Raw genomic sequence first — 12,668 nt, 5'->3', positions numbered from 1 at the left:
TTCCCTTGGGAATGGGTATTAGACAGCTCCAGGACAAAACCCTCTTGCTGGCCTGATGTGTATTTTCTTCTAGGCTCTCACCTGCTAGGAGCCAGCACACAAGTGTCCAAATTTTTGACTCCATGGGGTATCTTGATGTGCCAGTGGGCTGCTAGACTCCCAACAAGAACTTTGAAGAGCTGAGGGGAGTAGGAACTCCAGGACTTCTTCATAGTTGGGAACCTATGCAGTGGGGCCCTACCATGCCATTGGTGATTGTGGGCTCCCGTGCTCATCCAGGAATACCCAGCTCAGCTGCCAGGGTGTGGCTTTGCCAGCAGCCTCCACACCACCTCTGTGAACATCGTAGCCTCGGTAAAAGATCCACACACCAGACGTGAAGTGTCAGCCTGTCCACACTATGGGGGCACAAGGTGGAATCCTCTGTCCCCTCTCCCACCCCAGAGCAGCAGGGTGACATGGTCTCATGCTCCCCTTCCCTGTCATTCCTCAGGAGGCTCCTGTTGTGGCACAGGCAGGATGTGCTGACCAGCCAGGAATGACCAGGCAGGTGTGTGGGGCAGTCAGGTCACTGTGACACCCCCAGCGACAGCAACACCCATGGTGTGCCGACCCACTCTGCAGGGGAAGGAAGCACCAAAAATTTGTAAATGCTTCTGTTCGAAAGGAGCAACTACAGTCAGAGGGCTGGCAAACAGCGCAGTTGAACTGCAGAGACACTAATTTTCACCAACAATTCAAGCCATTTGAGAGACCAAGATGGGTTACATGACATCTGCGGTTGTCCTACCTCTTGTATTATGTATGGGCCAATTTTCCAAATTTCTGGTGTCACTGTTCAAGGGATCCTCCATATACGCTTAGCTGTTGTTGGCAAGTGTAGTTTGGTTTTTTGGGAACTACCATATTAAGTTTGGAAGTTAAGCCAACCCGTGTTCCATTTTGCCAGAGACACTACGGTAACAGGTTCAATCAGGAAAAGATGGACAGGGTGACAGGGCACGGTGGGGGCGGAGGGCGCAGCCATGGCTCCTGAGGGGCGGCGGGCACGGCAGAACGGGCCTCTAGCGCGTCTTTGACCTTCCCCCGGGTCTCACTTGGCTCTTGCGTGGCAGATGCACCCTCGGATCCCCATTAGAGCGCGCAGCAGCTCGACCAGCGCCGCCGGCCTCCCCACACAGCCCGGGCACGGCCCGGCACGGGCGCACTGCGGAGCCGCCCCCTCGCTGCCGCCCCCTCGCTGCCGCCACCGCCCAGGGTACGGCCCCCGCCCCGCCCGCGGGGGCGGCCCGCACCGCGGCCCCTCCTCGGGGCAGGCCGGCTGCATGGGCAGGCGCTGCGGGGCACCGTGGGCGCCGGGATTGCCGTTCCTGGGCGCCAGGTAGGAGAGGTTCTACGCGGCGGGGCGGGCTGGGGCGGAGGGAGGAGGCGCGGCCCCTCACCCGCAGTGCTGCCGCCGCAGGGAGGAGGCTGCCGGCTGCGCTGGCTTGGACGTTTCTCTCTTCCTCTCTTCTGTCTCCCCTTCTCTCTGTCTCGCTCTTTCTTCCCCCCGCCCCCATTTTGCACAGAAGTCGGGAGGATAATTCACTGCAGGCTCTGACTGCATCACTCTTCCCCCCGGCCACCGCGGGCTACTTCGGGAAAGGTGAAGGTGTTGGCCGGGGGTCTGTAACCCTTGGCAGCAGCTACAGTGCCTCCTTGATTCACTTTATAAATTGGGGTGAGGGGACGTGGAAACATCAAATGCCTTTATTATCTAGTATCACACACTATGTAATTGTGTGGACTTAAAACAGAGATAGATTTGTGAGAGTTAAAAACTCCCCCGTGTGTATTCTCGGGGTTTTTCTGCGACTCGGCGTTTAATAGTCAAGTACAGCATTGTGCTTTCCAGGCTGTGAAGCATAAGGTGGAATGGACGTGTATGGAGCTAAAGCAAGGGGTGGGAATTTTTGTCTTTGTCGTAAGATGATATTGAAGTGCAAAATCTAAATTTTGGATTTGGGAATTGGTGTAGATGTGTTGATTGATACTAAATGAATGATAATTTGTGTGGAAACCTCTGAAAATAGTAATGCTGCCTCCATCCCTATAAGCGCTTGCGTTTATATTTCTTGCAAAGAATGAGGCTAGAATTCAATTTACTGACTATCGTATTGACTCACGGTGCATCTTTCTGTTTAGATTGCTGCTGATTTGATCCTCTGGAATCTGCAAAAGGAAAGTCTGCCAGCCTCTGTGAATAGCTTTGCAGTGTAACAGGAGTGGAGTTCCCGAGCAGAATTGCTGAGAGATATGTGAATGCGTGGGAGCCAAGCTGAGCGCATCGGTGTTTCTGCCTCAAACCTGGGCTCGTTCCCCAGGCACAGCCTGTGTGTGGGGTGAACACCACCGTGCACCTGGAGATGATGTCAGTCGAAGGGTCCACGATAACAAGTCGGATCAAAAATCTACTTCGCTCCCCTTCCATTAAGCTGAGGAGAAGCAAGCCTGGGAACAAGCGAGAAGATATAGGCAGCAAGGTGAGTGCTGCGTGCTGCAGCAGCATGCTTTAACTTTGTTGTCTAAGTTTCCGTCTGTTCTGATAATGCTGCTTTGGGCGACTTGGTATAACTGTAGAGTGATGCAGAGGAACTAACTGATCCGTGACTGGTCTGTTTTTCAGTTGAGATCTTTGCTCTGCTGCAGATCCTTTCTGAAGCTTGTGCCCCTCTATTGAAGCATTCTTTTTGCTTGCGTGATATTAACGTTGTTTGTATCAGAAAGCTTTTGGGATTTCCCACACGGTGGTGTGTGGAGTTGTTACAATGACTGACAGGAGAAATGCAGTGCTGCCTCTTCCTCCATGTTGCCAGCTGCTAACCTGCATTACTGGGAGCTGAGGATACAGAAACACCTCTTGTGTGTAAGCAGTTGCTCTCACCCTGCAAAGGAGAGTTCTGTGAGCATGTGGGGAAGGGAAGGATGATATGAAAGATGTGAAACATGTCTTGGAGATACCTGTTCACATAGAGTCTGTGTTCCACAGTTTGGGATGTGCTTTCCTCTGTGTGCCTCAGACCTCCTTTCCTTGGGGTTATCTTCTGTTGGGTATAATTGGTTCTTAAAGTCCATCATTCTTCTTGGTGTTTTGGAGAATTCCTGACAGGCACTCACTGACTGGGAATTGACTGGTGTCATGAGGAGAGGATGACTTAAGCTTGGCTTCAGGGAGTACAAGAGCTGGGTGGCATTGCCTTGTGCTGACAGCAGGTGCCTCTGAGTCAGGGTACCTTGTTCTGTCCCTACCACTGATTTACCTGTAACCCTGGGCAAATCACTCAGCCTTTGTGTCCTCTGTCTCCATAAATAGAAAACTCAATCCCTCCCCTTTTGTGAAGACTTGCTAATAAATAAGAAATGCTTGTAATACATGTCTGAAAAGTGTATTCATTGGTCTTAAAACAGTAATGCTTCAAAATTGAAGACTGTATATAAAATTTCAGGGGAAGTAAATGACAGTATACCTAAAAAAGGTCTTTCCCCAGCATGACATCCTATTCTCAGAACTCTGGTTCAGGTCAGTTTCCCTTAGATGGCTGATGGCTCTTTAATACCAAGGAACACAGTATTCTTCTCTTGCCAAGCAAGAGAAAAACCTGCCTGGCTTCCTCAAAGTTGTCTAGGGGAAAGTCCTTGGTGCTTGTGCTTGACCTCATTGTGTGCATGTGCATGTATGTACATTTCATGCAGCCTGTGGACTGCCAGTGAAACGTGCTTTGTTGGTGTTTGTTGTTCTGTATTCTGCAGTGACTTCTACTGGAAGAGAAAAAAGCCACTTGTGCCCACCCATATGGTGAGCATTTGATTTTGGCTCTGTGGTCTGCACACTTCTTTTCAGGGCTGGGACCTGCTGCTACATACCCTGGGCATTCTGTGTTACATGTTTCATTTTGCTTTCCTTACACGTGCCTTTTGGGAGAGCTCCATTTTATCTTTCATGCTGTCTCCCAGTGTGCAGCCAGGGCTGTCTGAACCCCTGGGGAGGGATATCATGGATTCATTCTGCACCATCAAATTAGGGTTTCAGGGCTGGATTTTGTCTATCTTATTAGTGAGAGCGGTTAATCAGTGAGGTGCAAAGGAACTGGTGGGGAGTTTGCTGGTAGAATCAGTTTGCTGGCAGAATCAATTTGGCATTATGAGGAGTTAGGTGCAGGTCTTGGTTTCCTGCAGTGATCTGCTCTGAATTCGCTCAGATGAGTTAGGGTCTGCCATCAGTGGGCCAGCTGGAAGGGGCAAGGTGAAAAGGAGTGGGCCCTTTATCAAAGATCTTACAGATGTTTGGTGTCTGTGGAGACACTCCCTCTGCTATATGTGTGCTCCTCTGCTTTCCAAGGTGAGAAGCAGTTCTGTTTTCCTAAAATAGCAGAAACAGAGGTTTCAGTCTGCTATTTGGTGTGTGTCAAAACCCCTGGGATTAACGGTGACCATCATACACATCATTCCTGAAGAATCTTTTGTGACCTGCAGAAAGGAGACTTTGAGGCATCTTTGTCTCTTGGACTTTATGAGAGAGAAATAACTGCTCCAAGAGCTATATGAAACTGGTCAGGTGGAAGCATGGAAGGGCCAATGAAGTTGGTCATCTCAGCTGGACGCTGCTTGGTTACCTAGGATGGAATTGGACTGTTGCCCTAAATTAATGCCTGGAAGATGATATTGTGCTTTACATGTGCAGATGTAGGTGAAGACCCAGCCCACAACAGGCCTTTGAGTCCCTCAACTTTTTATTGTAACCAGGTGCTCCGTTTAAGGTGGATAAGCACCCTCAGTGGCACTGCTTAAACTTCCATGAGCTGTGGTGATTGGGGCTTTTTCCCCTGCAGTGGGAAGTGTCCTGGCTCTTTCCTAAAGAACCCTTTGGGCATTTGAGGCTTGCCAGGCTGTCTCAGTGGTTAGGGCCAGACCCCTGGGGCAGTTTGTTGTGCTGAAGAGAAGGCCTATGAAATTGCCTCCTTTCAGTGAAGCAGCCGTGTACTGCTGGGCTGGCCGTGGGCAGTCTGTGGGAGGCTGGCTCTGCAGAGACCTGTTTGTGCATTGCTGTGGAAGGGGGAGTGTGGGTAAGTAGAGATGTTTTGCATGATGGCTACACAGGACATGCAATGTGCTACTTGGGATCTGTGCGAGACAGAACTTGTTTTGTGACTTCCACTAGGACTAATTTCTTGCTGTAATTAATGCATGGTTTTACTGTAGAGCTCCAGGAGATCTCTACAGAAGTAAAACTAAGGAGCCAATAGATAACCATGGACATTTAAAAAAAGGAAAAGGGGGGGAAGGAATGGGAGCTCTAAGTAAAACTTGTTGACAAATGGGATGTAGTGTTTGGTTTTGTTACTGCTTTTTGAAAACAGCTTTTGTTTAGTGGGAGTCCTGATTTTTGTTGCTGCCTGACTAGTTTTGTGTTTAGACTTCTTTTTTTTTTTTTTGTGTTTCTTCTCATGTTCACGGCTTGAATCCAGTTTTGCTGTGCTCTCCAGATCTCTATTTTTTATGTTGAACCAATATAGACCTAGAGTACCGTGACTTAAGTCTAAGGCTTGTTGACTGTTGGGATTTGTAATGTATTGGTGTGGCGGTTGGAAGCTAAAATTTCCTCAGATAAGTTGATTGGCTTGCATTCAATTTCTAGAGGATTACTAGCCCTGCCAGAAATCCAGCCGTGCATCTGGTCACCGTGCTTGTGATTCCAGTAGAGACACGGGGTTAAAAGCTGGGCACTAAGTGCTTTTGAATCACCCTGCAGAGCAACACCATCAGGACAGAGGGGAAGCTCAGGCCTGACCCATCTCCCACTGTTAAAATGTCCTGGTTGCTGTGGTACCCTGCTCACAGAAGTAATGTACCTAAGCAAGTACAGTTCCTGCAGGGGTTGTTTGTATTGTTGAGCTCTACACTTGTAAATATAAACCTTTTTTTAACTAATGTAGCAGTGACTGTTTCAAGAGGGATGGTGTGTGTGGGTATCCTTAGTCAAATCAGATTGCGAATGTCAATGTAGAAACAAATTGCTACAAAACCTGCTACAGGCTTTCCCTGAAACAGGAAGCCAATGAATCAAAGAAACACATTTGGAATTTGCTGTTGCTTTCTTTGATCTCTGCTGTTTTTTTCTAAGCCAGAAATATTTCAAGTTGTCTGTTTAAAAGAGTGCTTTGACTAAAACCTGGATTCCTCAGCAGGAAGTCATTCAGCAGAGAGTTGTTGTGTTGTGGTCTCTCCCCTCTCCAAGTGGCATGCAAAAATGTGCAGCTGGAGTGCCTGTTCCTGCCCCATGATGCTACGTTGGACTGGGTGGCTCTGCAAAACCTTCTTGAGAGCTTTTGTTCTGAAAATGAGCCCTGACTAAGTTGCTCCTAGTGGGACAGAATTTCCTGTCCTCCTTTGGTGAGGCATGGTCTGTTCTTATTGCCAGCCAGTAGAAACAAGTACTTCTGTGTACTTCTGTGTACTGCCAGTGAGCTTGCACAGATTTAAGAGGAAAGCAGATCCATGGAAGCTTCAGACCCCTCCTGTCTTGTCATTCCCAACAAAGTTCTCCAGCTTCTTCATCCCCTGAGAAGCTGGAGGGCTCAGCAGGGACCACAGGCTGTCCTGTACACAGGAGAATGGAGTCATGTTTCTGGCCTGACTGTAGCTTCTTGCCTTCAGCACACAGTCCTTTTTGTTTGAAAATATCGTGGCATCCAGCATGAATTGGTGTCAGACCACTGCTGGTCTTAACTGGATCAGCTGAGAATTGCTGAACCTGAACTGTAACAGAACCAAAAAACAGACAAGTTTGGTTCACTGATATAAATGCATAAAAAATCATCACCTCTTATTAAATCACTTCAGGTGCAGCTGAGGCTTGTTGCAGAGTAAGACCTTGGGAACAACTTGGTCCTGCAGCAGCAGAACCTGCTGGGTTCCCAGGGAGCTGGATGTGGGGCTGAGCAGCCTGACTGTGAGGCTGAGGTAGCGAGCAACCTGTCTGATGATGACATAAGCTTTTATTTTGGCAGCATTTGGAAGGGTCCTCTACAAAATGATGGCACTTTTGAGGAGCTAGTCAGTGCAGTATTGCCCCATACACCCTTTTTGTTCCTCTGCAGTGAACAGTGCTCAGCCCGTCTCTGGGACCAGTGCAGCCAGGGGCACAGCAGAGGGAATGCCTGTAACCTTGGTCTGGATGTCTGCTACTGTGCCTGTTCTGCTTTCAGTGTCCATGAATATTGCTTGACTCCAGGTAGTAGCTAGGGATCTCTCACAGCTCTGCACTGCTCAGTCTAAATGCAGCCAATTGCCTCCACAACTTAGGACCTGCTGTTCAGACATAGAAGGGATTTCATGTCTGTCTCTGGTCTGGCTTATAACAGTGTCCCTTAAAGCACAGGACAAAGGGTGGTTGGGTTCTCCATAGCACAGACACTGTGCATTTCAGTGGTGTGTCTGTATCTTAGAGTCAGTGGAACAAGTGAGAGTGTCATAGCTCAGGGGTTGAATGCTTCACTGCTTGGTTCCCTGCTCTGGTCCCCCCTATTCCATCCTTGGATGTGTGGTGCTCAGGGTGCCTCTGTGTTTTGAATAGTTTAACACACAACATTTTCTTGATCCAATCTTCAATCTGTGAATGATATGCCTTGTCCTGAAAATACAAGGTGATCTGGCTAGCTCTCTTGGTCTAAACATGAGTGTTAATTGTGACTTAGATTCACAGAGCATATCAAAGCCAGAGTTTTTCTGCTGGTGAACTACAGTGCCAGTTGACTTTGAGTCTTGAAGTATAATGGATGTAAAAGCATAAAACAATTCAACGTATTTGGTCTTGTCGCCTGCGGTTGTATCCATAAAACAGTGATACTTTTTGCCAATCTTGAGGCAAGATTGCTGGCAAGATCCATTCTTCTAGCCACCTCTAAGTCATGTGCTGTCTTGACTGTGAAAGACAGCAGGAAGACATCTCCATGGCAGGAGGAGCATGATGATGTGCTGGGGTGAAGTCAGCATAAATAACACAAACCAGGTCATTTGCCTCATGGGTTTTAATAGTTCTTGCTTCCTGTGGTTGGTGCTTATCTTCCTTCTTATCTGGATAACCTTTCAGAGCTGCTGTGGTCCTGCCTTGAATATTGTTCTTCACCTCCTTCAGATGAGCTGGGTCCTCTGAGAGAGCAGAGAGGACTTGGCTAACCTGGCTGGAGAGGCTCATAAGCAGTTTTCACACTGCTCTCCCTGCTGTGCTGGGTGAGCTGTGCACGGAATCTCCCCTTTTGTCCATGGGCTGTGAAGCATGTAGTGTTTGCCAAAGACCTGTCTGGGACTAAGATGGCAGAGATCAGGGCTGTTAAAGGAGTTGCAGGTGGTACATTTGATGCTTGATAGTCAGAGCTGTTGTTCACTGTGGTGCTGATGGGGCTGGTGGAGAAAGGCATCCTCAGACACAGTGGAAAGAGACCTCCTTCAGAGTGTACCACCTGTTTCACTAGCTGCATGCTTAGCTCTTCCTGTGGTGTATCACCTCATGTGTTTCAGAAGGGCAGAACAATTGAAGTGTTGGTTGGGACTCAGACCAGGCTGGGCCAGCATTTGATTTTCCATCATTAAGGATCTGTAAGCACCTGTAAAATGACTTGTATATTATTTTAATGTCCTCTCTGTCTAGTGGAAAGTAACTACAGGGCACCACCTCCATTTCTGGCTGAGAAAGTGGTGGTCAGCATTTTGATGGCCTGGAAAATTGAAGTAGATATTTTGTTTCCTGTTGATCAGGTCTTGGGGAGAAATTGCTTGATTAACCTTGGTACAATTTTCTCTGTGAGTGCAAGCAAACAACATATACTAGCTACTCTTTGGCTTTTTTCAAAGGTTTTGATGTTTGGTGCCAGGAATGGTGCTTACATGGCACTCAAACAGTGCTTAGCCCTGACATTAATGCTGAGTGATCCCAGCTAAAGGCTGAATAATTAACTATCACCGAGCCCAGTTTCAGTTACTTCAGGCTTGTGTTTGTGCCTGACATACCTGCCTCCGCATAGCTGGAAGTTTCTGAGGGCTCTGGTATGTGCGCAGCAGGGTTGCGGCACGCTCGCTGCTCTGGTTCCCAGCTCCAGATGTGGGCTGGTCCCTGTGCCTGAAACCCTGCAGGCTCTGCTGAGGCTGTACCCACCAAAGGGTGGCTACTGCAATTCAGAAAACCCTCCTACTATTTCCCTTCACCACAGGGCTGCTTATCCTTGCCCTGAGCACGTTCGTGTGTTGTGCAAGGAAAATGCAACTGAGGCCTGCAGCTGTTGTAATCAGCTGTGCTGTGTGATCTGTATTCAAAAATATCAATGCAAAGGTGACTCGTTGCTAATAGTTGTATGACCATAGGGTGCAGGAACATCCCATCTCTCTACCTTGCTTTGCAGAGCACTGAACAGATGAGATAAAGTAGACCCAGACCAGAGGAGCTTCAGGCTTAAAAAACTAAAGGGATGGAGGGAATGGAACTTGCTTTTTCTATAAAGACATGGTTCCAAACTCCCACAGGAAGTCTGAGGCAGACCTAGAAATTGAATCTCGATTCTCTAAGGCCAAGTCCTAGCCTTAGTCACAAAGCCCAACCTCTTGGAGATTACCAGGGATGTTTCTCACCTCTCCCATGTGAGGGGCACTTGTGTTCATTTAAGATTATTTGTTTAAAAGTCCACAAACTGTGCTGTTGTAAATGCTGACTTGGTCCCATTGTCACTAATGATTTCAGTAACTCTGGTGATGATGACTTTCCAACAAGTTCAAGCAGATTAAGCAGCATAAGAATCAGAGCTGTGGAAACCCCACAGCTTAAGCCTTGTAAATTTGCTAGTGTCCCATGAGACCAGTACTGTTGTTAGTTACTGTGAGGAAACTGGTTGAAAATACTACTGTGGAGGACTATGAACTGCTGGTGTATTCAGAGTTTCCAAGTCAATACCAATAAAAGTCAGACCTGCTTGTTCTCCCAAATACAGTATTAAAATTCACAGTTGGTCAAGATAGCTAATGTGATATAACAACTAATATGAGGTTTCTTACCCAATGAAATTTTAACAATGGCATTCCTTCTGTGCAGTGATGCTTCTTTAATTTCTGCATCTTCCTGACACTTTGCACAGTTAGTCTGAAATTTCTCTCATCATGGATCTAGAGAGACTCTTTCTCAGGAAAAAGGTAGATTATCTGAAGTTGCATCATAGTAAAGTCATAACATTAGCAAATGTCTTGAGAGCAGGCAGATCGAGGAGTTTCTGAAAGGAGAAAGCAACTATAAGGCAGTGCCCATGGATTCAAGGATATAGAGTTGTAAAGCTTTCTGCTCCTGTTTTTTCTCCCAAAGTAGGCACTGTGAAAAGCAGTGCTGCCTCTGCAGAAACCCTTCCCTATTGACAGACAGGCCCAGCACAGGGCAGCTGTTTGAAGTGCCAGTATTGAAGTGTTAGCTACCTCTCCTGTGCTCAGAGTGGTAGCCTTTGAGGTCTCCCAAGGGCTTTGAAATTGGCTCCTCACCTTTGAGTAGCACATAAGGGGCTGCTTGCCTTTGAAGACTTGTTTGTTCTAGGGATGCTTTCATTTAAAAAAAAAAAAAAGGCACCATTGCTCAGGCCAGTCTTTGCACCAAAGGAGCTTGAGTTCATTGCACAGTCCCTAATGCAATCTAGATGCTGGAGGTGCTGAAACATTGAATGAGAGTGAGGGTGAAAGAAGTGTCTGCAAGACCTGTCTCCTTATTTGGTGGTAGGTCTTGGTGTTCAGAACTTGCTGCGCTCTGTGCTTTGGCCATGGTCATGGTGTGACTGGAACCATGAGGGGATAGGGATGGTGTCAGAGGTATCCTGAAGGGGCATGAGTGTCAGAGTGTACTTGGTTAAGCACTTGCCTGTGCTAGAAAGAATTGGCAAGCTGAGATCCAAAACCAAGCTGTCTTTATGGTAACACAGTATCAAAAGGGTCTATTGAATGACCCTGTCCCACAGAGAAACAGGCTGTATCAGTGAAAGGACTTCTTTCTGCCAGTTATGTTTCAATACTAGTCTTTTCTGCAAGAGCTTTGTGTGGGCTAAGACTGATGTTTTTCATGCACTTAACCAGTGCTTCTTTGCTGCTGAATTGTATAAAGGTAGAGTGAACCTTGAAATAGAGCTGTGTAATTTTCTTTTAAAATGAAGTTAAAGATTTTGGGTTCTGTGCTCTGCTCTTTAGACTGTCTCTTTCCCTCAGTGTAAAACAGACAGGGATACTTTTCCACCTTCTGCAAAGCATCTCAGTGTCCAGGGCTTTAAAACAGCTGCAAAGCTCCTTGTGTTTGGCTTATCTCCCAGTGTTGAACTGGATATAGTGGTTCTGAGCACAGTTGTTTCAAACCTCCTTTGAGGGTGTCATCCTTCTCAAGCAGCTGGGTCCAAAAGCATTGCTGACTGAAAAATTTGGGATCTGCTTTTTTTGCTTAAGCCCATCTTGTCCCAACTCATCTAGTTTTCTTAGACTGAATCATGGCCAGATAGACTTTAGATATGGTTCTGTGTACCTTTCCAAACTACGAGGGCTGGGAGGAGAGTGTTGCACAGTGTATGCCCCAAACTCTGCTATGGGAGTGGTGGTTGAGTGGAATGGATACAAGATGACAAAGTGTTCTTAATGAAATGCATGAAAAATTATTTCTGAGTTTGTGGTAGGCCTCAATGAACATAGCTGTTTCTAGAAGCCTGAGCAGCTTTTGAGGCTGGAATTGGGATTCTACTGTCCTCTGCACTGGGAGGATAATCTTCCTGCCTGATAATCCGTGGTTCATGCTGCCTGTCTCTGCAGGCTTCCCGAGCTAGGCTGTGGAGATGTATTAACGCGCAATCAGCAGCGTGAATAACTGGTGCTGGGGGAGGATGAGGGTGACAGGCAGCTTTCTTCAGCTTCCTTGCCACTGCTTGCTTTGGCTGTAACTCCTGAAAAAACAAGTTGTGGTTCCTGCATCACCGTTGTGGTGAGTGGCTTATGGACACTTGCTTTGTGAAGTTCTTGGCCCATTTTGTGTAGCAGGCTGCAAATAAGCTTTATGTGTGAGACCTGCAAAAAATAGTTTACTAATGGAGCCATTGGTGGAAAAATGAGTGTTGTGCTGGGGGAGAAGGTGCAGTGCCTGGACTACCTCTGCTGCGTGTTGAAACTGCTCCAGGCCCTTGGAATTAACATCTCTGCCCAGGAGTGTCAGTGTGTAAACACGGCTGTTAATAAAATGGCCAGGGGGCTGACTAATGAATTTCTGCATGGCCGGCTGGAGCTGGGGTGAGAGCCAGTGGGCTGCACAGCACCCAGGCCACAATTTCATGGCCTGGTCTGCCTGCCTACCAGCAACTTCACAGCTTCTGCCCTGGCTTCTTCCAGGTGCTGCAGCCTCCCATGCCTGTGGACATGCTGTGGTGCGCTTGGGAAGGGGCACTGTGACCCTGCCTATGGCTCTGTGGGTATCTGGTGCCTGGAGAGGGCCCTGCACTGCATGGGCCCTGTGGCCCTTGGTAAGCCTGCAAAGCTTAGTTTAAACATATGCTTGGGAAAAGGAGACAGCCAAGCTCCCAGTCTATAATACAATAACCCTCTATAATATGCTTGGAGTCTGTGTTGTTCCAGACAGT

At 47.6% G+C, this 12,668-nt stretch overlaps 1 protein-coding gene across 3 annotated transcripts in view; it reads left to right on the top strand.

The window, feature by feature from the left end:
• The first annotated feature begins 1,227 nt into the window (after positions 1-1,227).
• MAPKBP1 (mitogen-activated protein kinase binding protein 1) overlaps positions 1,228-12,668 on the top strand; it is a 100,256-nt gene continuing 88,815 nt past the window's right edge. For all 3 annotated transcript variants that reach the window (XM_041459850.1, XM_041459849.1, XM_041459848.1), the window contains exons 1-2: positions 1,228-1,381; positions 2,185-2,522. In XM_041459850.1, the coding sequence (XP_041315784.1) occupies positions 2,406-2,522 (117 nt within the window). In that variant the 5' untranslated portion in view covers positions 1,228-1,381; positions 2,185-2,405. The remainder of the gene's footprint in view (positions 1,382-2,184; positions 2,523-12,668) is intronic.

The sequence above is a fragment of the Pyrgilauda ruficollis genome, unplaced genomic scaffold (assembly GCF_017590135.1).
Source record: "Pyrgilauda ruficollis isolate IOZ18807 unplaced genomic scaffold, ASM1759013v1 scaffold14, whole genome shotgun sequence".
NCBI lineage: Eukaryota > Metazoa > Chordata > Aves > Passeriformes > Passeridae > Pyrgilauda > Pyrgilauda ruficollis.
Note: the sequence above shows the minus strand (reverse complement) of the source record. Positions and strands in the feature narration are given on the sequence as shown.